Source organism: Tenrec ecaudatus, chromosome 1 (genome assembly GCF_050624435.1).
Source record: "Tenrec ecaudatus isolate mTenEca1 chromosome 1, mTenEca1.hap1, whole genome shotgun sequence".
Classification (NCBI taxonomy): domain Eukaryota; kingdom Metazoa; phylum Chordata; class Mammalia; order Afrosoricida; family Tenrecidae; genus Tenrec; species Tenrec ecaudatus.
Window position 1 is genome coordinate 89,558,269 of NC_134530.1, and position 25,393 is coordinate 89,583,661.

The 25,393-nt window shown below is 37.4% G+C and overlaps 2 protein-coding genes across 8 annotated transcripts in view; one reads left to right on the plus strand and one right to left on the minus strand.

Annotated features, from left to right (window-relative positions):
• Positions 1 to 25,393, minus strand: part of DOCK7 (dedicator of cytokinesis 7) — a 223,108-nt gene that overhangs the window by 110,170 nt on the left and 87,545 nt on the right. The gene's annotated exons all lie outside the window — the stretch shown is intronic.
• On the plus strand, positions 17,070 to 23,399 carry ANGPTL3 (angiopoietin like 3). Its single transcript, XM_075539970.1, has 7 exons — positions 17,070 to 17,561; positions 18,283 to 18,393; positions 19,719 to 19,827; positions 21,072 to 21,185; positions 21,595 to 21,690; positions 22,642 to 22,908; positions 23,221 to 23,399. Exons 1-7 carry the CDS (start codon positions 17,070 to 17,072, stop codon positions 23,397 to 23,399), a joined length of 1,368 nt encoding a protein of 455 aa, XP_075396085.1.

Below are 25,393 nucleotides of genomic sequence, written 5' to 3' on the forward strand. Positions count from 1 at the left end.
GCACATGATAGTGGGACAAGAGGAAAGTAAAAGGAAATAGAGGCAAGCGCTAGGAAGCAAAGAGCATTTATAGAGGTCTAATTACAGGCATGCACATATGTAAATATATTTATATATGATGATGGGGAAATAGATATATGTACATATATTTATAGGTTTAGTATTAAGGTAGCAGATGGACATTGGGCCTCTACCCCTTCCATCCAAGAACACTTTGTTCTATTAAATTGGCATTCCATGATGCTCACCTTTCCAACACAATAGCTGGAGACAAAGTGGGTATATAAGTAAATGTGGTGAAGAAAATGGATGGTGGCCAGCTATCAAAAGATAAAGCCTCTGGGGTCTTAAAGGCATGAAGGTAAACAAGCGGCCATCTAGCTAAGAAGCAACAAAGCCCACGTGGAAGAAGCACACCAGCCTGTGCGATCATGAGGCGTTGATGGGATCAGGCATCAGTGAAGATGAAATCATGTCGATGTGACTGAGGGGGAGTGCAGAGTGGATACCCAAGGCCCATCTGCAGGCAACTGGACATCCACTCACAGAAGGGTCATGGGGAGACCAGCCAGTCAGAGTACAGTAAAGCACCTATGAAACATACAACTTTCCTCCAGTTCTTTAATGCTCTCTCCGCACCCTCACCCCATTATCATGATCCCAATTCTGCCTTGCAAATCTGGCTAGACCAGAGGATGTACAATGGTACAGATAAGAGCTGGAAACACAGGGAATCCATGACAGATAAATCCCTCAGTACTAATAATGAGAGTAGCGATACCAGGAGGGGAAGGGGAAGGTGGGTTGGAAAGGGGAACCGATCACAAAGATCTACATATAACCCCCTCCCTGGGGGGCAGACAACAGATAAGTGGATGAAGGGATGACAATAATAATTTATAAATTATCAAGGGTTCGTGAAGGAGAGATTGCAGGGAGGGAGGGGGGAAATAAGGAGCTGATACCAAGGGCTCAAGTAGAAAGAAAATGTTTTGAGAATGACGAGGGCAACAAATGTACAAATGTGCTTTACACAATTGATGTATGTATGGATTGTGATAAGAGTTGAATGAGCCCCCAATAAAATGACTTTTTTTTAAAACCTACTTCTAGAATTTGCTATTGCAGCACAAAAACATACAAAAGAAACAAAGGCACTGACACACAAGGTCAATTAACTCATTACTCAAAATAGCATGAAGCCCACTGCCATTGTGTGTACTCCACACATAGATATGCATAAGATTCCTGAGACTGTAAATCTTTACTGGAGCAGACAGTCTCTTCTTCCTCCATCAGATCAACTGGTGTGTGGGGGCTGCTGACCTTGAGCTTAAGGACCTAAAGTAACCCACAGCACAACCAGGGCTCCTCAGTACTTTAGTTTTTGCTGAAAGGTAACACCTGTCACGGTGGCTTCACTTAAAAGCTGAGGTAAGCGCCTCTCTCTGAAGAGCCCTTTCATTACTGGCTGCCAAGCCAGCGGTGGAGCTGGAATCTTTCCCATTACTTGAGTTTTCAAATATTAAATTTGTTCACTGAAATCTCCTAAAATAAATCAATTCCGTATTTTCTTTAGCTTCATTTACGAACTCTTGAGTCAAACATACTTGATATTTTTAAACGCATTGCACTTATTGTCCATATTAGTACTCAAACTTTTACATGTTTGGCAAATGAAAACCAATTCAAACTGCTTCTGAGTGGGTTTGATACCACAGTGGTCGTCTTCAATGAGAAGAGTTGGTGCTAACCAAAAGGTCAACAGTTTGAAACAACCAGCTACTAGCGGCTCTAGGAGAAGGAGAGGGCTTTCTATTCCCATAAAGAGCCACAGTTTCAGAAACTCACAGGGGCAGTTCCACCTGTCTAACAGAGTCGCTAGGAGTGGGCATCAACATCATGGCAGTGAGTGTTCAATGACTTCTTGCTCTTTCTCATAACAAAATGATCCGAGTTATTGCATATTTATTTCCTGAAATTGACCTCTTTTTAAGGAGCTGGATTTTTTTATGAATGAGATTTTCTTCTTTCAAAATCCTAACCTGGACACTCACTCATCGTAGGTTAATCATTGTTTCTCAGCCATTTAAGTGGAAAATGCTTTGACATGAAATAAATCTTGAGTTCATATTGACATTTCCCAAAGAAATTTGGCACTACAGGATTTCTTTATTTGTTTTTCTATCTTGCATTTACACATCATTTTTCAATGCTGAAAAGTCCTGGTTCAAAGGGCACAAACTACAGGAGCATTAAGGCCATCTGTTACTCATCTGTATCATTCTAAGAATGGAGTCTTTTTAAAAAAACATTTTATTAGGGGCTCATACAACTCTTATCACAATCCATACATACATCAATTGTGTAAAGCACATCTATCTGTACATTCTTTGCCCTCATCATTTTCAAAGCATTTGCTCTTCACTTAAGCCCTTGGCATCAGGTCCTCTTTTTTCCCCTCCCTCCCCATTACCCCCTCCCTCATACACCCTTGATAATTTATAAATTATTTTGTCATATCCTGCCCTGTCCGACGTCTTCCTTCACCCTTTTTCTGCTGTCCGTCCCCCAGGGAGGAGATCACATGTAGATCCTTGTAATCGGTTCCCCCTTTCCAACCCACTCACCCTCTACCCTCCCAGTATCGCCACTCACACCACTGGTCCTGAAGGTATCATCCGCCCGGGATTCCCTGTGCCTCCAGCTCCTATCTGCACCAGTGTACATTCTCTTGTCTAGCCAGACTTGCAAGGAAGTATTTGGATCATGACAGTGGGGGGTGGGGAGAGGAAGCATTTAGGAACTAGAGGAAAGCTGTATTCTTCATCAGTGCTACATTGCACCCTGACTGACTCATCTCCTTCCCTAGGCCCCTCAGCAAAGGGGTCTCCAGCGGCTGACAAACGGGCTTTGGGTCTCCACTCTGCATTTCCCCGTTCATTCACTGTGGTAAGATTTTTTTATTCTGATGATGCCTTATACCCGATCCTTTCGACACCTCGTGACTATACAGGCTGGTGTGCTTCTTCCATGTGGGCTTTGTTGCTTCTGAGCTAAATGGCCGCTTGTTTACCTTCAAGCCTTTAAGACCACAGACGCTCTACCTTTTGATAGCCGGGCACCATCAGCTTTCTTCGCCACATTTGCTTATTCACCTGTTTGTCCTTGGCAATCGTATCATGGAGGTGTGCACCCAATGATATGATTTTTTGTTCTTTGATGCCTGACAACTGATCCCTTCGGGACCTCGTGATCACACAGGCTGCTGTGTTCTTCCATGTGGGCTTTGTTGCTTCTGAGCTAGATAGCCACTTGTCACAAGCCTTTAAGGCCCCAGACGCTATCTCTTTTGATAGCCGGGCACCATCAGCTTTCTTCACTACATTTGCCTATTCACCCGCTTTGACTTCAGCGGTTGTGTCGGGAGGGTGAGCATCATAGAATGCCAATTTAATAAAAGAAAGTATTCTTGCATTGAGGGAGTACTTGAGTGGAGGCCCAATGTCCTTCCGCCACCTTAATACTTAACCTATAAATATAGGCACATAGATCTATTTCCCCATCCTCATATATATATTTGCATATGTACATGTCTTTGTCTAGACCTCTATAAATGCCCTCTGCCTCCCCTCTCTTTCCTCTATTTCCTTTGACTTCCCTCCTGTCCCACTATCATGCTCAGTCCCCACCAGAGTTTCAGCAATTCCTCTTAGTTACGTTACCCTTGATCATGCCCTACCAGGACTGCCACACCCACCTCACCACCAATTTGGATCACTTGTTGTTCCCTTGTCCCTGGGTTTGTTAACATCACTTCCTCACCCCCCACTTCCCCCATCCCATTTCCCTCCGGAACTATAGGTCCCATTGTTTTTCGTCCAGATTGTTCATCCAGCCTATCTTATTTAGACAGACCTACAGAGATAATAACATGCACAAAAACAAGACAGAGCAAACCAAGTAACAATATACAACTAAACAACAAAAACAAACTACTGACAAAGAACAAAACAAAACACAACAAGAAAGAAAAGCTTGTCGCTAGTTCAAGGATCATTTGTTGCCCTTTAGGAGTGTTTTCCAGTGCAGTCTGTTGGGGCACCACGCCCTGGCCCCAAAGTCCACCTTCAGCATTCCCTGGGGACCTTGCCGCTCCATTCCCTTGCTGTTGCGCTGTACTCCCCCAGTGCTTTGCCTCGGTGTGGTGGGATCAGGTCGGGTGCAATTCCCACACTGTGTCCCCAGTGCTGTCCCCCGCAGGGCCATGGGTCAGCGAGGGACATCATGTCTCACAGTGGGGCTGGCCATGTTGTCCTCTCTGTGGACTGGCTGCTCTAATTGGGGTCATGGTCCTCAAGGCCTGGTGGACCAGGATGTGCTCCACTCTCTCCTACTCCCCCTTCATCTGCTCCCGTGTACTCTGATCAGATATGCCCCTCTCCCGGAGCTGCAGATTCAATGCAGTCCTTTGAAATAAATTCTTCTGGGGGGAGGGACAGGCGTCTACTTAGGATTTGGTACTGGTGCCAGCCTCCCAGACCTCTCCACTGGTTCCCTAGCTTCCAAAGATTAAAAAGCTAATTGCCCACTTGAGAGGTGGGCAAAGAACTTGAACAGAAGTTTCACAGAGGCAGAAATCCAAATGGCCAACAAACATGTGAGAAAATGTTCCCGATCTTTAGCCATAAGAGAAATGCAAATTAAAACAACAATGAGGTACCACCAAACACCATCAAAGGTAGCCCAATTAAAAAAAATCAGAAAGCAACAAGTGTTGGAGGGGCTGTGGGAAGCCAGAACTTTCATCCACTGCTGGTGGACTTGTAAGTATGTACGACCACTATGGAAATCAATCTGGCGATACCTAAAACAGATGGAAATTGATTACCATACAATCCCCCTACTGGGCATATACCCAGAAGAGGCAAGAAACAAACCAAGCCCAGACATCTGTGCTCCAATGTTCTTTGCGGCACAGTTCACAATTGCAAGGAATTGTAAGCAACCCAAGTTTCCATCAACTGACAATTGGATTAAAAAACTGTGATATAGACATACAATGGAGTATTACGCATCACTAAAGAAGCTGTGATGAACGTACGAAGCACATAGTGGCATGGGAAGAACTGGAGGAAATCATGCTAAGCGAAGTAAGTCAGACACAAAAGGACAACTATAACATGAGCCCGCTGAGGTAAGCATTAAAAAAAATGTAATAGGGGAAAAGCTACTGTATACAAACATTCTTGAGGTGAGGACCGTGCAGTATGGCAAGGACCAGATCAAGTCCAGAGATGTACAATGGTAGACAAATGGGGAGGAGGTGAGAAAAGAAAATAAGACGAAAATAAGGAAGAAATGGGTAGAGGGGGCATGGGGCGCTAACCCAGCCAAGCGGAGGGTATTGCTTCTATCTCCACAGGGAAAGAAGGACCAGACTTCAACCCAGTGCCCCAAGGTGTGAATGTAAGAATGGAGTCTTATGACTCCAAGACCTGTGGAGCAGAGGAGGCACCTGCAGAGAGGTGACAGGAACATTTGGAGAATGTGGTGTCAGGGAGAACAAGGGGAAAGATAGCAGAAATTGTTACATTTCAAATGCTGCTCAGGGCCCCATGAGGCAAGTAGAAAATACCTGTTAGATTTAGTATCATGAATGTCAGTGATTAGGTTAAATCCAGAGAGTAGTAGAGTGAAGGGGTAAGAAAATGACACAAGTGAAATTCTAAAAAGTGAAGGAGAAAAAGATTAATATAGAATACAGAAATGTTGGAAAAATATTAAATGAGAAAGATTTGAACTTGACTACATCATAGATTACATACTAGAATAAGAATGTCACGTTAACCCTGCTAGACGTGCGCCTAAAGAAGGAAGAACAGGAGCTATCGGTGCTAAGGCAAACTATGGTGAAGAAATTAAATGATGTCCGTCTAACAAACAGAATAGTGCCTGGAGCAGGAAAGGGTTGTTTCCAAACCAGCAGTCTTCTAGTGAGATGTTAACTAAGTCCACATGGTAGAAGCACACCAACATCTGTGACCCGAGGATTGGAAATCACATACTCCAAAGCCAAAGGAGAGAAGAGTTCAGGAGCTTAAAGATGACAGTGGAAGCCCAAGACACATGTGTGAGATCGACACAGGAAATAAGCCTCCAGTGATTCCATCTATCCAAAATGGACAGATAGGAAGGAACGGGTTACCAAACAGAAAGTATTGTAGAGATGACTACACAAGATATCAAAATGATAAACCTGACTTTACACGGTGAAAGCCTTGTCACTTGAGCCCCCCTCTGACACATGTTGGGTCTGGTCTGGTTTTCGATGCTTTCTGGATTTTATTTTCCCATATTGGGGCTTAGCTCAGATGTATTTTGTCACTGTGGATAGACCTCTTGAATTTTTGTTACATGTTTTTCTGTTTTTGGTATCTGATACCCAGGATTAATGAACGTGTAGAATCAACAAACAGAATAAGGGTTCCTGGGGAAGTGGGGAAGGAACATGGGAGGAGGAGAGAGTGTTTGCAATTGATTGTGGTACCAATTGTACAATACTGCTTGATGCGATTGAGCTATGGAATGATTTTGCATTAGCTCCCAATAACGGGTTAAAAAAAAAGGATGTAAGATTCCTGAATGAGTTAAGATTTCTGAAACAGTACCCAAGACATGGGATAACAAGTTGGCCTTAACTATTTTTATAATTCTTTCTTGTAACAAATATTTAGTGCGTCCACCATGTGTGAGATAATGAGAATACAGAAATGAATGATGAAGTACTTGAATTAATAGAAGTTAATTCTGAAGGGGAATCAGACAAGCAAATAATCATAAGTCACATGTGCATAGTAATGAACGTAGAATATTATGGGCATCCAAGGATGATTAAAGAATCTGCCCATAAATATCTATGACAAATTTTCAAGTAGGATAAACACATCACATACACAGAAAAGCAAGACAACACAATCCCCCCTCCCCCCCCCCCCCCCGCGGCCCCTTCAGAATCTCTGCACTGAGATAACTTGGAATGCTCCTCTCCTAGCTTTGACGGCATGCATGGGCTCTGGCTGATCTCCTTGCTATCCTTCAACTCTCAGAAAGCCTCACCCCGTCACAGCACCTTGTTATTTCACTAACACTCACATCATCTGCATTCATTTTCTTTGTATTTATTTTCTTCCTGTTTAGATATCTCTAATACAGCCCCAATTCCTTTTAAACAAGGGCCTTGTTTATCTAGTTAACTGCTATAAGCTCCATGTCTTAAAGAGAAACTCATATTGAGTATTACAGAATGCACACAAAAATTTAGTTACCATATACACTCGAGTATAAGCTGACCCAAATATCTGCCAAGACACCTAATTTTACCACAAAAACTGCGTTAAAAATGTGCTGAAAAACTCAGCTTAAAATTTGTAAAATTTTAGGTGACAACTGCTTGAGCTTTATTTTTAAACTATGCTCAATTTCAAGGAGAAACCATCTAAGTGTAAATTTAACTGGGTGTTAAAGTTAATTTAACCCAGATTCTTTCCTAACTGACAAGTAACTCCACTGTTGTTAGCTGCCATTGACTGGTTCCGCGTCATGGTGACCTTATGTAAAACAGAATGAAACACTGTCCAGTCCTGTGTCACCCTCACAATGCTGTGGCTGAGCCCACTGTCGCAGCTACTGTAACAATCCATCTCCTTGCAGGTCATTCTCTTCGCTGCTGCCCCTCTCCCGTACCAAAGAAGACGTTATTTTATAGGCACAGGTTGCTCTTGATTACTCATCCCGAGTACTTGAGAACATGCTCACTTTCAACGAGTATTCTCGCTGTTACTCCTCCACGAGAGAGAGACATCTTTGTTCTGCTGGCAGTCTGTGACACTTTCAATATTGATCACCAGCACCATCATTAAAATGCATCCATCCGTCTTTGGCCTTCCTTAGTCACTGCTGAGCTTCCGTATGCATGATTCATACTACACACTCCCAAATAAATCTAACAAGTTTTTATTTTGTACCAAAAAAAAAATAGCCCTTCACTGGGATTTCAAATAAGCAAAGAAAAGATTGCAAAGGCTTTTAAATCACAAAACCAAACCATAAAAGCACTACAAGAATTTTAGAGAAACCATAACTGACAAACAAGAAAATGTTTCTGAGCATAAGTCACAAAGATTACACAGGACAAATTGCAAGGACATTGCATAGCAGATGATACCATAAACTACGGTGAGAGACAATGGAAAATAGGGAAAATACTGTTATGTATATGGCAAAGAGATTGTAGAAAATCCCTAAAATTAGGCAGAAAATAAAAAAATTTAAAATGGGGAATGGAATTACATATACAAGTAAATCACAGATAGAAAAGTATAACTAGCCAGCATAACAATGTATCCTATCAGTAGTTCTCAACCTGTGGGTCATGACCCCTGTGGGTTCAAATAACCCCTTCACAGGGGTGGTCCAATTCATAGCAAAATTACAGTTATGAAATAGAAACCAAATATTATGATTGGGGATCACCACAACATAAGGTACTGTATTAAAGGGTCACAGTATTAGTAAGGTTAAGAACCACCGTATTAGGTGCATCAGTGAAAAAATACGTAAGAAAAGACACTTTCACATACTGGTAGTAGTAGGAAAAAAGTTGGTAAATCCCTTTGAAATTCAACCTGATCACAATCACAATACAAAAAGTGAATTCCTGTTGACATAGTCAACATCTATGAATACACACAATGAAAATATTTACACACACATATAAAGACATTTTCTCTTTGGGGTTGTGTTTCAAAATGTCTTCTCAAGAAGAATTTCTTAAATACATTGGTTTTGATTTTAAAAAGAATAAAAGACATTTTCTGTGTGTCTTGGAAAACTGTTGGAAGCAATTCATATGACTATTAATATCAAACTGGCTGCCATCAAGTCAGTGATGACTCATCCCTCTGTGGGTTTCTCATACTGCAACTGGTTCATGGGAGTAGAAAGCCCAGTCTTTCTCTAGCAGAGCGGCTGGTGGTTTTGAACTTCTGACTAGGCGGATCATAGACCAACGCATAACCACCATACCACCAAGGCTTCTTATGACTATTAATAGGAGACTGATAGTATTGAGACAAACGTGTAATAGAAGACTTAATATATAAATGTTTTTAAATACCATATATATTCGTGTATAAGCCGAGTTTTTCAGCACAAAAAATGTGCTGAAAAACGGGGGTTTGGCTTATACACGGGTCAGTGGTACCCAGCGAGGTGTAACATCTCGCTGGGGCCTCCCCAAGGTAACAGGATGAGTGCCCATTATCTCGCAGGTGATTGCCGTTTCTCCGCTGTTCATTCAAAGCCCTGCTGACACTGCAGGGCTTTGAACGTTTGTTTACTCACATCTAACCAATCAGAGCTGTCCTATGACGTAGACGGCTCCAATTCGCAGAAGCACCCGTAGTGATTCACTTACACCGGCAGCTGAACTGGTAAGGATGTGTCTGTGGCTGTGCTCCGTCTCTCCCCTCTGGTCTCTGTATTAATTCACATCCTGCATCCTCTGCCCTCACGGGCTCCAAACCCCTCCTCCGGGCTAACATGTCGTGGGGGCATTACCATGAAAGTTCTTTTTCAAAGTCGTTTGTTTATCCTATTAGAAATGGATACTCTTGAACAAAAACAAAAACGCCGGTCATATGAGGCTGGTTTCAAAATGAAGATTGTGTCAAGAGCAGAAGAGAGCAATAACAGTATTGCAAGTAGGGAATTCTGTGTTGACGAAAAGCAAGTGAGGGAGTGGCGGAAAATGAAGGCTGACTTGTAACAGATTCCAAAAGCTAAAAAAGCTCATCGTGGTTTAGCGTCTTTTTATGGGGCTCTAGAGAGTAAATTGCATAAATGTGTTATGGAGTGTCATCAAATTGGTTACTGCGTAACACACATGGGAATCCGCATATATGCTCTACAAATGGCTAAGGATGATAAATATAAAGCACCAGGGATTGAAAAATTTGCTGCGTGAGCAGGATGGTATACCCGCTTCAGGAATAGGTTTGGCCTATGTTTGAGACAAAGAACAATATTTCCCAGAAATTGCCATAAGACCTTGAAGAAAAATTACCATATGTCATTCCAGTCATTTATTATAAAACAAAGAAGGATTTATAATTATGACCTGGCAGATATTTGGAATGTGGATGAAACTGTCATGACTTTTGATCTTCCAAGCACCAGAACTGTGGCAAGTTCAGGAGAAAAAACATTTTTCTCAAAACCACAGGAAATGAAAAAAAAAAACCCAATCACTTTACAGTTGTTCTATCAGGTTTGGCTAATGGAACTAAGCTGCATCCTGTCATTATTTTTAAAAGAAAGACCTTGCCTAAAAAGATCAATTTCCCACCAAGAATTACTGTGCATGCACATGTTATAGGCTGGATGGATGAAGATGGAACAAAAAAATGGCTGGAAGAAATTTGGAACCAACGACCAAGAGCAACCTTAAAGAAAAAGTCAGCATTACTTGTTTGGGATATGTTCAGAGCCCCCTATCGGATGACATAAAAAAATTGGCAAAATCTAATAAAGTTACTTTAGCTGTTGTTCCAAGTGGGCTTACATCTATACTGCAGCCTCTGGATGTAGCATGAATGGATGTAATTGGACAACCCCAACTAACAAAAGGAGGAAATCTCATGAAGCCTGACATAATAGCAAAGGGGGTTCAAGATGCATGGGAAGACATTCCAGAAGACATGGTACGACATGCCTTCCAGAAATGTAGTATTAGTAATGCTATGGATGGTAGTGAAGACTGTGCTTTGTATGAAATGACAGCAGTGATGGTGATGATGGCGATCTCAGTGAGGACAGCGTCTATGATGACCTCACACCAGCTGAAGCTCTGCATTGGGATACGGATGATAGTGAGGAATCCAGTTTTGAAAGATTTTTACTCTTTACATTTTAGCTTGGTTGCTGATTGAGCTCAGGGAATAGTACTCTTAAGGTATCATTGCTGATACTTTATTGTTTTTGTTGAATCTATTCTCTACTTACTGTGCTGGTTTACTAATGTTAAATGAATTGTCCTTTTATTTATGTTTAAAAAAATAAATATTTAAATATATTACCCCACTGATGCCTCAATTTTTGGTAATTTTATTTTCATTTGTTTTGATTATTGAAACTCACCAACAGCTTCTGCATTTTCCACCCTAGGCTTATACTCGAGTCAATAAGTTTTTCTGGTTTCCCAGGTACTAATTAGGTACCTCGGCTTATACTCGGGTCAGCTTAATTTGAGTATATACGGTATGTATATTTCTATTAAAAGTACTTTCAACATTTAATAAATTAGCATTGCTTAACATTAAACAAAAATAAATTAATTCAAGGGATCCTTCAAAGTTGATTTATCTCCTGGACCTGTGCTATTCATTTAGGTATTTAGTGAGACTACTGAGCACTTGAAATATATCTGGTTTTAATTGAGATGAGATGTGCTGTAAGTATAAAATAAGATACAAGGTTTTGGGATTCTTAGTATTAAAATTTAAAAACTGAGAATTTTAATAATCCTATACCTATTACATGTAGAAATTATGATGTTATATTAATAAAACACACTATTTAAATTAATTTCATCTATTTATATTTTAAGTGACTACTGAAGATATTTAATTACGTACAGTTGTACTGCTAACCAAAAGGTTGGTAGTTCAAACCCACTGTTGGTTCTGTGGGGGAAAAAAGAGGATATTTGCTCCTGTAATGATCAATAGCCTCAGAATCCCTGTAAGGTCACAATGATTTGGAATCCACCCAATGACCATGGGCTTTTGATAGGGCCTATTAGATTTCTGTTGGAAAATGCTATTCTGGATAAAGAAATAGAAGAGAACCTAATATACTATATATACTCATGTATATGCCTAGTTTTTCAGCACATTTTTAATGTAGTTTTGTGGTAAGATTAGGTGCCTTGGCTGATATTCGGGTCGGCTTATACTCAAGTATATACGGTAAATACTATTGCCAAAGTAGTATATTCATTAATAAGAACATTTTTATTTTTAAATTATCTCTCTAATGTTGCTTTCAGAATCTTTCCAGCAAACGTGTATTAATTCAAAATCAAATAATATGAATAAAACAATGAAATCAAAAGGATACTCTGTCCAGAGAGGCTGAAATGCTTTGTCCTTGAATTAGAGGTCATATGTCCATTACATTACACAACCTGGCAGAGGGTGATAAGAGGACTCAATATTTGCTTAGAAATTAAACAAGACTCTGAAATATCATAGATTTCTAAGAAGTTAAGTAAGATTATATAACGATGCTTAAAAATGAAGAACCTTGAAGTTAGGGACTCAGGTTGCTTTGAACTTGAACATTTATTTTCTTTGACATAAAAAAAGGTAATGGTTATAATGTTCCTGGCTCTATTTAATCAGGGTTCTATTTAACTTGGCACAGGTTCAAGTTCAGATTAGCTTCTGCCTTTAGCAATGTGACCTCAAATGGCTCAGAAAGCAGCGTGAAAAGGAAGCTGAAACATATTTACAAAAGTGCTACTCCCATTGTTGCTCGGTGTGAAAGTCTGCGGTAGCCTGTAATTAGGCCAAAAAATAAAATTACCATCAAAATATTGAGATATTTCTAACCAAAGGCAATAATAGAAATTAAGAATATGTGACCATTACCTCAAATCTACCAGCGATACTTATAAATTGCATACATTGTGCAGAGTGTTAGAAATTCCTCACACAGCCTTTCTTTGGTATTCATGTTCCATCGAATTTCATTCTGTAAAAAAGTGGCATCTTCTACATCTAAATCTGGTACTTTTTCATTTGTTCAATGAATGTTACTATGTTGCTATAGTGTGGGATAAAGCATGTAAACGAGATCAAGAACAACTAAACACAAAAAGCATGTAATGGGTATCAAGGAAGACAGGAAAGAGCTTGCCAATAAACAGTATGTCATGTAAGAGAAGAGAGAAGCAGCTCGCCTCAGTTTCCTCTCAACTAGCAAGCATGTAGTAGTTACATAATTTCATGTCAACCTGAACATATATAACGCTTAGGGGTGGTATTCAAACTGCCAATCAGGTCACAGCCGGATGATGCCTCCTTGTGTGTGTGGCCTTCTCATAAGGAAGACCGTGGGAACCTCCCCTTCTCTCTCCACCTTCACCTTCCTGCTGGCTGACCCTGGTAGCTGCCAGAGCCCTGTGATGAACTGCACACAACTTTGACCCACCAGCCTGTGATTTTCTGGCATTCTGCATCATGGCATGTGGCTGTGTGAGTTTGAAGAGAGACTTGTGGACTATTATCGGACTTATGGGCTTGAGTTGGACTGGTTGGGATGTTTACTCCATGTATACTTACTTCTTGATATAAAGCTCTCTTATATGAGTATCTCTGGATTTGTATCTCTAGGCAACACAGCCTAACACAATGCAGATGAACTATCAGGGTAGAATGTCTGAAGTCAGAAAAGTGAAAACTTAGCTATGAGAAATTTCGAACTATGCCTTCCATGACCAATGATCACAGTAACAAGTTTTCCCTTTAAAGAAGAGGAGAAAAACTCCATTTTCAAAAATCTAGTTCAATATGCACTTTTACAATTCTAGAACATGTTCACTGGGAAGGATAAAAAATAAAGAATTAGGAAAATGTTTTATCTTCATTAATGAAAGTATTCCTGTATTTTAATAAACTATATTCTCTATATCCGCTATTGAGACAAAGGGAAGTCATGGCGACTAGTGATTAAATGTTTGGCTGTTAACTGAAAAGTTTGAAATTCAAACCTCCTAGCTCTGCAGAAGAAACATAGCAATCTGCTTCCATAAAGATTACAACTGGGAAACCCTGTGGGAAAGTTCTGTTCTGCCCAGTAGAGTCATCATAAAATAGATGATGGTATTGGACAATTAGGAGAATAATACACATGCTCATCAATAAACACATATTTATCAACATCCCAAACACAAAATAATAAAACCCAGACAACCTAAACTCTAGCAAAAGTTCCCAATGTATGTGATCTTAACACAAGATTGATTAATTTTAACCAATGAAATATTATAGTACAAACAATATCCATTCATTGCTTCTAATTACAAAAAGTAGCCAATATGAAGGGATTTCAAAAAGTATATGAATTTACGGAATTAAAAGATAATGGGTTTCTATGAGTTTTATGAAGCCCGCTCATACATGATACTGTGTTTGTTACTAGATGCCATCAAGTTGGTTCCAATTCATAGCGACCTTGTGTACAAAGGAATAAAACACTGCCCAGTCCTGTGTCATCCTCACAATGGTTTGAGCGCGTTGTTGCCGCCACTGTGTCAATTCATGCGGTTGAAGCTCTTCTTGTGCTTTTCCAGTGACTGGCTTTTCCTGATAACATATCCAAAGTATATGACACTGAGTCATGTGATCCTTGCTTCTAAGACACATTCTGGACAGACTTCTTCCATGACAGAATTGTTTGTTCTTTTGGCAGGACATGGTACTTCCGATATTCTTCCCCAGCACCATAATTCAAATGCATCATTTCTTGTTCAGTCTCCCTTATTCAGGGTTGACTTTCACATGCATATGATGCCTTTAAAAGTACCACAGTGAGGGTCAGGCATACTTTAGTCCTCAGGTAACATCCTTGCTTTTCAACTTTAAAGAGTTCTTGTACAGCATATTTACCCAAAGCAATGCATGCTTTGCTCTCCTGACTGTAGCTTCCATCGACACCGATTAAGGATCCAAGCTAAATGATATCCTTAGCTAAAGAGATACAATATTGTTGTATCTCTTTACTGTGAAGTTACCTATTGGTTCAGTTGTGAGGATTTGGGTATTCTTTACATTGAAATGTAAACTATATTCAGAGTTGTGATCTTGATCTTCATCAGCAAGTACTGTTGCTTGTGTATGACTTATTATACCCCAGATAATGCTCTAAGTGTTTTGAAAATGAAAATATTTAATTTTTACAGGGCCCTACAAGCAATGTATTCCCTTAATCTGGTAAATGAGAGAACAGAGATACATAACTGGACCCAAGGTCACAGAGCTTATAAGTGCAGCAGCGCCAGGGATATGAATTGTAGCAATTGTGTTGGGCCGTTATGCCCTAACCACTATACACAGGAGGGCAATCTCTGTGGTAGCCATTATGCCCCAAAGCCCTTAATCTCAAATCACAAAAACACAAGAGGAGGTAATTCTAATATTTGAAAATTGGAAATCGCTTTGCTTCATAAAATTTCACTGGAAAATTTACCACTATTTAAACCAAAATCATTCTGTCAAAAAAACACTTTTGCCCATGCATTAAAAGACTATGTACGAAAATACCTAAAGAGTCCTGGTGGTTACATGTTGGGCTGCTAACCACAAGGTCAGCAGTTCAAAACCACCAGTCACCCCACAGAAGAAACTGGAGCTTTCGACTCCCGTAAAGGGTTAGTCTTGAAAACTCACTGAGGCAGTTCTACGTTGTCCATGAGACAGAACTGATTCAGAATTGATCAAACTTTGGTTTCATGTGATATACTACAATAATGAACATGTTGCGCACCATTTGCCAGTATAACTTTATAAGTGTTTTACACATATTTTTAACTCCATAACTCCATGGATTATGTCCCATTAGTATTCAGTTTTACAGATAAGGAAACTGAGCTATAGAAAGTTTTTTGGACTCAGCAGTTTCAGTCTGTGACTCACAATATTAACAATTTCACTTTTTAATTTGTCAAGAGGGATTTTTACACATTTTGTTACTTGGCCAAACAGTTATTGATATGACCATTCAGTGAGGATAAGCATTTGTGAAGCACTTAATACTTTCCCTTTCTGTACCAGGTCAGAAGTGCAGGGGATCATTTCTTTTTACACACTAATTTTTGGTTGTTTTACAGTTTTTATTACTGAAATTTTTACCAAGCACACTAACCACAGAAAACTTTCATGATAGAGAAGTCGTTTCTGACATTGGCAGTATTGAAGATTTAGTTTTGTTTTGACTTCTGAAGGCCATGTATCAGGCCTTCAGTGGGAATATGGAAAAGGCTAGAAGCATGAATATTAAAAGCTAGAACACAGTGGAGAAAGCACTTACTGATTTTCACCACTACCCTGACTTCCTAGGAAGGGTATGATTTCAAATTCATTTTGTCAAAATTTTCCATTAATACAAAACTATGTAAGAAAAATTATTTTAGTTAAGAGTTGACTATATACCCTCATAGTTTAAAATTTACACATACTGACTTCCTAAGAAGCTTATGATAAACTTTCTATTTAGTTTTTTACTGTGAATCAGGGGGTGGTTTACATATGAGATCATTTTGTATCCAACAGTTTATCAATACTTTCAATACCTCTTATTATTTATGGGATGGTAAGATAATATGCAAGGGTGGACAAAGACATATTATCTGAAGCAAACAAATATGCTACCAAATAATGACAGTGACAAATAGCATGCAATCATATGCTAACTTATAGAGAGAGGCACAGGACTGCGGCGCTGAAAGCCTTTACTGCCCCGAGAGGGGGGTGGAAGGTTCCACAGAGAAGCGCATGTGTGTGTGTGCGCGCACGCGCCTGCAGGCTTGCTGGATCACTCTTGCCAACAGGACCAGACATAGTTGGGAAATGCATACTTAATTGGTTAATTTTTCCTCGAATTTAATGATCAATTTGCTAATCAAAAGTGTTGTGTTTTTATTTCATAAATGTTTTTTTAATCCTGAAAAATGAGCACAGTATACAACAAAGTTAATACAATCAACACAATTTAAAATGACCTATTTAGTGACTCATTTCTTTCATTTCATTCAGCATTGATTTAACTCAGTGTGGCAAAAGGTTACATTCCTACAAGTTTACCCAGCTTAATGGTTAACTATATTCACCTGCCCACCTTCCCGTTTGTATGGCAAATGGGGTATATATAGATTTCAGAGATTTAGATCTGCTTAGAGGGGAAAGCTAGCTCCAAATTACTGAAAAATTGAATAATTGCGATTCAAAATGTACACAATTAAGCTCATTCTTTTTATTGTCCCGCTAGTTATTTCCTCCAGAATTGACCAAGATTCATCATTAGATGTACTATCTCCAGCACCAAAATCAAGATTTGCAATGTTAGATGATGTCAAAATCTTAGCAAATGGTCTCCTTCAGTTGGGGCATGGTCTTAAAGACTTTGTCCACAAGACTAAGGGCCAAATTAATGACATATTTCAGAAACTCAACATATTTGATAAGTATTTTGATGACCTATCAGTGCAAACCGATGAGCTCAAAGCAGAAGAAAAGGAACTCAGGAGAACAACATCGAAACTGCAATCCAGAAATGAGGAAGTAAAGAATATGTCGCTGGAACTGAACGCAAAACTCGAGAGCCTTTTAGAGGAAAAAATTCTACTTCAAAAGAAAGTGAGGGATTTGGAAGAGCAATTAACCAATTTAATTCAAAATCAACATGCAACTCAGCAACACCCAGAAGTAACTTCACTTAAAGTAAGTAAAAATGAAATGAAAGATGGTGCCTAATTATATTTTCAATGTGTAATTTTTCTAAAATAATTATAGATATGTTATTTGATAATTTGCTATAAATCTGCTATCAAGGAAATTGTGTGAAAAAAATAAAATTCCTACTGTTACTTCAAGTTGGTTTTCATGTTTCCCCAAACTATATATGAAACTAAATTTTATATTTATAGAAAAATTACAAATCAGTTAAGTGATAAAAATTAGGAAGCTAAATTACTCATCATTACAAACTATAGAAGGCAAGTATAAAGTTAAAGAAATTTATACTTAAAGCCATTCCTCCATGTTAAAAATAGTTTCAAAATAACAAAAGTAGTAAACTGATCTGTAAAACACTAAAATATTATATTTTCCAATTACTGGTAATAAAATTTAAAAATATTACATTTTACACTTATACCATTAAAAACAAAACATAAGAACTGAAAAGTATGTGCTACCTGAAGAAGTATGCAAGGAAAAAATATGCCTGTAATAATTTTATAATCGACCATTAGTTTGAAAATTAGAATGTGAAGTATGTAATAGGAAAAAACAGGTTTTAATAGTACTCCAACAAAAAGAAAAATGAAGAGGAGAGTAGAAAGGAGGACAATGGGAGAGCTGGAAGGAAAGAAGTAAGAGAGAGGGAAATAGAGAGAGAGAGAGAGAAAGAAGCAGTTAACCAACCTCTATCTGTGCTCAGACTTTTGTAGAGCAACAAGACAACAGCATCAAAGTCCTTCTCCAGATGGTAGAAGAACAATATAGACAATTAAACCAACAACACAGCCAAATAAAAGAAATAGAAAATCAGGTGAGTCAATATTTCAATGGTATGATCCATCATTTACATAAAATTGAAAGGTATAAAATAATGGACTCTAAAAATCAATTAAAAGCTTTAACAAGGTGGTGAATAAAATGATAACATCAACATAGTTGAGATGTTAGACTCTGAAGCTAAAAAACGTACAAGTATCTGGGTTTGAATCTTGGCTATAAAATTTCCTTTGTGGTCGTGAATAATAGAACTATTTCACCTGTCGGTAACAGAACCCATTTTTGTAAGATTGTTGTGAGAAAAAATATCCTTAGTGTAGCAAGCAAGGTGATCCTATAAAACCAAAATTAGGTCATTTCTCTTCCCTCAGAGTCCATTATTCATTTCCTATCTTACCCACAGTGACTCCTAAAACCTGGGGTGACACCTTCAGTGCCTAACTGACCTCACTTCCTCTACTCTTCACTATTAACCAAACACCCTGACCATGCTGCCACCTCGAGGGTCTGCGCGTCTGTCTGCCAGGCTATTAATCAGTGACTGGCTGAATGACACGCTCTCGTTCTCTTAGGTCTGCATAGTTGTTGATGCAATCTTCCAAGGGACCATGAAAACTTACACCCTCTACTCTCATTCACAAATTTTCCATCACCTTCACTCACTGCTGCTCTTCCTTAGCATTTAACCTTGGACCAGTATAACGCAATACGTATCTGAGTTAGTTATGTCTCTGAGTTAGTGTGTGAGCTTCATATGAGAATTTCTCCCACTATGTTTACTGCTGTCACCTCAAAATCTAGAGAACAATCTAACAAAAAGTAGGAACTCAATAAAGATGGTGTCACATTCAGCAGTTAATAGTCAAAAAATACTTGCTAAGGTTTTTATTACAAAAAAATTGTACAGTTCTATGATATCATTATAACATCCCCACATGAAATTAATCTATAATGTATAAACAATCTAAAATGCAGTACAATATTTTAAATATTAGTTAGGGGTACTCTTAATCAGCCATTCAAGAGGATTCAAATAATTGAATAGACTCAAAGAATTGGTAAAAATTTTCTCTCAAATACTAGGGGTTAATATCAAGTTCTACAAAATAACCCTATCACTCTGTTTCAGTCATTTTATGAAACACAGCTTAAGTAATGCCAATTGAACAAACAGGATTTTTGAAAACTATTTTTCATTTCCATAGTTTCCCTTTTCTTATATATGTTGTCCTTTTGAACTGTTTTTAAAATATCTCTTTTATTATGACTAAATTAACCTGATTAAAAACTGTAGCACGTCCTATTTTAAAGTGATATTCGCTATCATTTTAAAACATGTATCTATATATTTTTTATCAGCTGAAAAAGACTGGTGTTCAAGAATCAACAGAAATATCTGTTCCTTCAAAGACAAGAGCACCAAGAAATACTGCTTCTCTTCATGAAATAAAAAATGTAGACCATGATGGTACGATCATTTGACGGCTTTCCTTCTTACAATATCTTTTTTTCACTCTCAGTCTCTCGCCACACTTCAAGCTAAATCCCATTCTCAAAGTCTTGTTTCTACATTAAAAGAGAGGTTAAAAAGATATAACCTCCAAATATAATGTGTCAGCCTACACTGGATAATGAGTTAATATTAAAATGCATAAAAGATAATTAGGGGAACGTAAATGTGGACTTGATAGCTGAATACAGAATTATCATTTTCTTGGAATGTGATAATAGTATTACAGTTAGATACCATATATACTCGAATATAAGCTGACCCGAGTATAAGCCGAGGTACCTAATTATTACCTGGGAACCAGAAACACTGATTGACTCGAGTATAAGCCTAGGGTGGAAAATGCAGGATGTGAATTAACACAGAGACCAGAGAGGAGAGACGGAGCGCAGCCACAGACACATCCTTACCAGTTCAGCTGTCGGCATAAGTGAATCACTTCGGGTGCTTCTGTGAATTGGAGCCGTCCACATCATAGGACGTCTCTGATTGGTTAGATGTGAGTAAACAAACGTTCAAAGGCCTGCAGTGACAGCAGGGCTTTGAATGAACAGCAGAGGAACGGCAATTACCCTCAAGATGTTACACCTCGCTAGGGTACCACTGACCCGTGTATAAGCTGAACCCGTTTTCAGCACAAAAAATGTGCTAAAAACTCGGCATATACACGAATATATACGGTAGGTGAATAATTTAAGAGATGCAAGATGAAATATTCCAGAGGCAAAGGGTCATAATTTTTGAAAATTATAATTGTTGAATAGATTAAATGAGGTTCTCTTCAATGTTTCTTTACCTTTTCCTATTTTATTTCAGTTTTTCACAAAATAGAAAAAAAATAAGGGAATGAATTTGTTTCCAAACAAAAAGAAGATACCCTCAAAACTCATTATTTCCTCATGCACTCATCCAGGGGAGAAAGTCTGTTCTCCATGTATGTTCACACACTTTCTACTTTTAGCTACTGATTATCATTTATGTGCTAAGTTCTATCCTAATCTTTTTCCTCCTTTAGAGTTTTCCTATGGCTAACAAAAAGAGTTTAAAATTCTTATTGTGTCAAACTTAAAATAAATCTGCTTATTTAATGTATCAGTATCTTTATAAAGTATGCCATCTAATAAAAAGTGTCAAATAAGGTATCAACCTATAGAGAAACTCTTATTATTATACCTTATATAATGACATTTTGTTTTGTCTAGGAATTGCTGCTGACTGTACCGCCATTTTTAAAAGAGGTGAACATACTAGCGGCATTTATGCTATTAGACCCAACAACTCTCAAGTTTTTAATGTCTACTGTGATGTTCAATCAGGTAATGTAAGCCTGAAAAGAAATGAACAGTAATTAGAAATTCCTCACCAACTATTAGCAAGAATAATAATGCTTTCTACAGAGTGAAATATATGAGTATCTGTACAATCTAGTATCTTATTTATATGTTTGCTCACATATGTATTCATTTTCATACCTCCTTCCATAAAATAATCTGAAAATATTACTATCAATAGGTTTTACTATGATAAAATTCATAATTGTCCTGCATCTACTTTTGTAGAAACTATGATTTAAAACATAAAATGTTATTTCCAGTCCAACAGTAATAAACTACTTTGTAAGTCTGCCATTTAAAAGTATATCTACCCCCTCAACCAAGAACCCATATTTTTACATTTGGGAATATTAATCTACTAAAAATATACAATTCTGTTCATCTTATTCAGGTAATTCATGGACCTTAATTCAACACCGAATAAATGGATCACAAAATTTCAATGAAACTTGGGAGAATTACAAACATGGTTTTGGAAACCTTGATGGTAAAGTGCTTCATTCTTTCATTCATTCACTGACTTGAGAGCTAAAAAATTTTACTGGAAACCTATTGAGTATGTTAGAAATGCAGCAATGAACTGTAAATATTCGTAGCCTTCAGATATCTACTAATAAATAATTACACATTTGTTAGTAATTGTACTTATCACAACTGTTATTATTTGAATATACTAATTACAACTACATCTTAATTGGACTAATTATAACTTAATTTAATGACTTAATTTTATACTTATTAAAGATAATTTTGATTAAGTGCTTTGTGCGTCCATAAGTGTTCAGTGCCATGAATGAGCTACAAAGGGTTATGTCCCTAACACTACTCACTTACTCACTCTCCTTTCCTATTAACATTTTAGCTATCAAGTATTAGGAGGTTGTAAGGGGGCAAGGAAACTGTCAGGTGTACAGAACATAACTTTTAAATTTCAATTATCTAAATGTTATAAATACATTATATGATGTGTGATTTAAAGTACATTACTTAACTGAATGCAAAACCTTTCTATTATCTAGAATGGTGTGTAAGTATTTACTAAATAAGTAATCCTCATTTTAGAATGGACATTCTAAATATTTATAATTTAAAATATTTATAAATATTTTTAACATTTTATGTATTTATATACCATCAAGAAAATATCTTAAGGGTTTCAAGTGGGAAGAGAATGTTTTGAAAATGATGATGGGGGTATATGTGCAAATGTGCTTGACACACTGGATGAATGTATGGATTGTGATAAGAGATGTAAGAGCCCCCAATAGAAGTATTTAATAAAAATAATTCAAAATTAAAATGTGTTTCACACACACAAAAGCAAATAATACTAATAAAAAGTGAAATTATGCAATAAAAAACCCAAGGAATTTACTTGTGCCAATAAAGGCACCCTGAAAAACTGCCAGTTTTTTACCTTTTAAAATTTTCATTCCAGGAGAATTTTGGTTGGGTCTGGAGAAAATATACTCTATAGTGAAACAATCCAATTACATTTTAAGAGTTGAGTTGGACGACTGGAAAGACAATAAATATTATGTTGAATATTCTTTTCATTTGGGAAATCATGAAACCAACTACAAATTATACTTAGTTGAGATTAATGGCAACATTCCCAATGCAATCCCAGAACACAAATATTTAGTGTTTTCTACATGGGATCACAACGCCAAAGGACATCTCAGTTGCCAAGGAGACTATTCAGGTATTCATTTTCTAAGATTCATGCTTTATTTTTATACATTCAAAAATATGTCACTATCTATTTGTATACAGTGTCAACTATTTAAAATCCGAAGCTCAATGAGCAATTTTTATTCGATTCAATTGGGTACTTCGCCTATAATTCTCTTCATAAATTTTATTATTGAAGAAATAACAACATTAGTAGATTTTATTGGTATGTGGCTTTAATAACACTGTTGTATTTCTAAGAAATAAAGATAAATTTACAAAGAAATGAACAGTGACTACATATGCCTTTGTGTCCATGAAATTCCCTTTCTATCTCCCGTAGGTTGGTGGTGGCATGATGTATGTGGAGAACACACTCTAAATGGTAAATATATCAGACCAAGGTCAGAAGCCAAGGCTGAGAGAAGAGGAATATGTTGGAAGCCTCAGAACGGAAGGGTGTTCTCTATCAAATCAACCAAAATGTTGATCCACCCAACTCATTTAGAAAGTTTTGAATGAACTGAGGTAAATAAAAAGCCAATACATTAAACTTGCCCCAAATTACTATGTTTTAATAATCTGATATTTTATGTGATATTAATAGGAAATTTAAAAATTTTTAAAGCCATTATCAATTAAAAATAGAAAGTTGAGGCTATCTGCTACCATAAAGACTTACAACCTCGGAAAACCTTATTCAAGTTGCTAAGAGTCAAAATCTACTGGGTGGCAGTCTGGCTTTGGGGTTTTTCAATTTAATTATAAAACAAGTCACACAGAGCTTCAATGAAAACCATTTACTTTCTGTGTAAAAATTCTGTATCATTTATACAAATCTTTTTTAGAATAGACATAGGAATCCATTTTAGATTATCACATTTGAATTTTAGATTCTAAATTATCAACCTGTCGATAAACTTTTAGATATTTTCTTTTAAATTGGAAAATAAAGTTGCTTTTTTATAACATATTCATTTAAAAAAATCAGACATAATAAATCATATTTATGAAACCAAAATAAAGCTGGATAAAATACTGTATTGAACTGAAATAGGGTCATGATTATTTTTGGGGGGGGTCATGATTTTTTAAACAAATGCAGATGATGATGATGATTTTCATATTGACTTTAATATCAAGTGTTACTACTGTGAACGTATTTGTTAACTTATCTATACTGTATGTATTTTATACATGTTTTAACACTAGTAAAGCTAAATTTTAAAGGGGTCTTTTCAGAATAAATTAAAAAATGTATTTATAGTTTCTAGTTAATGTCAAATAATAATTGATTCCCATGATTGTGAGTCCAATACTTCTGGGTACTTCTCCAAGCACTATGAAATCAATCATCACAAGTTATTGAATATCTTAATAGCCTGGCAGACATGTCGGTATAATGTTTTAAAATTCAATAAATACTAAGTCCCTTACAGAAATTTAAATTCATTTAGCGTTTTAAAATCTAAGATTAAATTGTTTATAATTTATTATCTATAATAATCTTCAATAATTATAATTATTACTGACTTTAAAAAATAATTTTTAAAGCTAAAATGTTGAGTTGAACCAAGTTCTTCGAATATAATGTTTTAAGTTATATAGTGTGATTCATCTTGGTCAATAATACCCAGCATTATGTCAAATTATCACATATATCAGATATACATTCTGTATTTTAAAAATCTTTTTATTGCTCATACAACTCATCACAATCCATACATACATCAATTGTATAAAGCACATTTGTACATTCATTGCCATCACCATACTCAAAACACTTGCTCTTCACTTAAGCCCTTAGTATCAGCTCATTTTCCCCCTCCCTCACCGCTTCCCCCACCCTCATGAACTCTTGATAATTTATAAATTATTATTTTGTCATATCTTACACTGTCTGAAGTCTCCCTTCACCCACTTTTCTGCTGTCCATCCCCCAGGGAGGAGTTTATATGTAGATCCTTGTAATCAGTTCCCCCTTTCCACCCAACCCTCCCTCCACCCTCCCAGTATCACCACTCTCACTACTGGTCCTGAAGGGATCATCTGTCCTGGATTCCCTGGGTTTCCAGTTCCTATCTGTACCAGTGTACATCTTCTGGTCTAGCAAGATTTGTAATGTAGAATTGGGATCATGATAGTGGTGGGTGGGGGACAGGGAGGAAGCATTTAGGAACTAGAGCATTTAGGAAACGTATGTTTCAACGTTGCTACACTGTACATAAGTACAACGTTGCTACACTGTACATATTCTGTTGTATGTATCTGTCATATATAAAAAGCAGCTCAGAAAACTAGCAATAAAATGTTTTAAAAGACACATTAAAAAAAAAAAAGGAGCTCAGAACCACCAGGTTCAGAATCACACATAAAAGAGCCCTTATGGCCCAATCCTTAAGTGGTTGACTGTCAAGTGAAAGGCCTTTGGTTAGAATCTACCTGTCACACCACAGAAGATGAGGTGGTCTGCTTCCATAAAGATTTACAGGGCCATTGTGAGTTAGAAGTTTTGG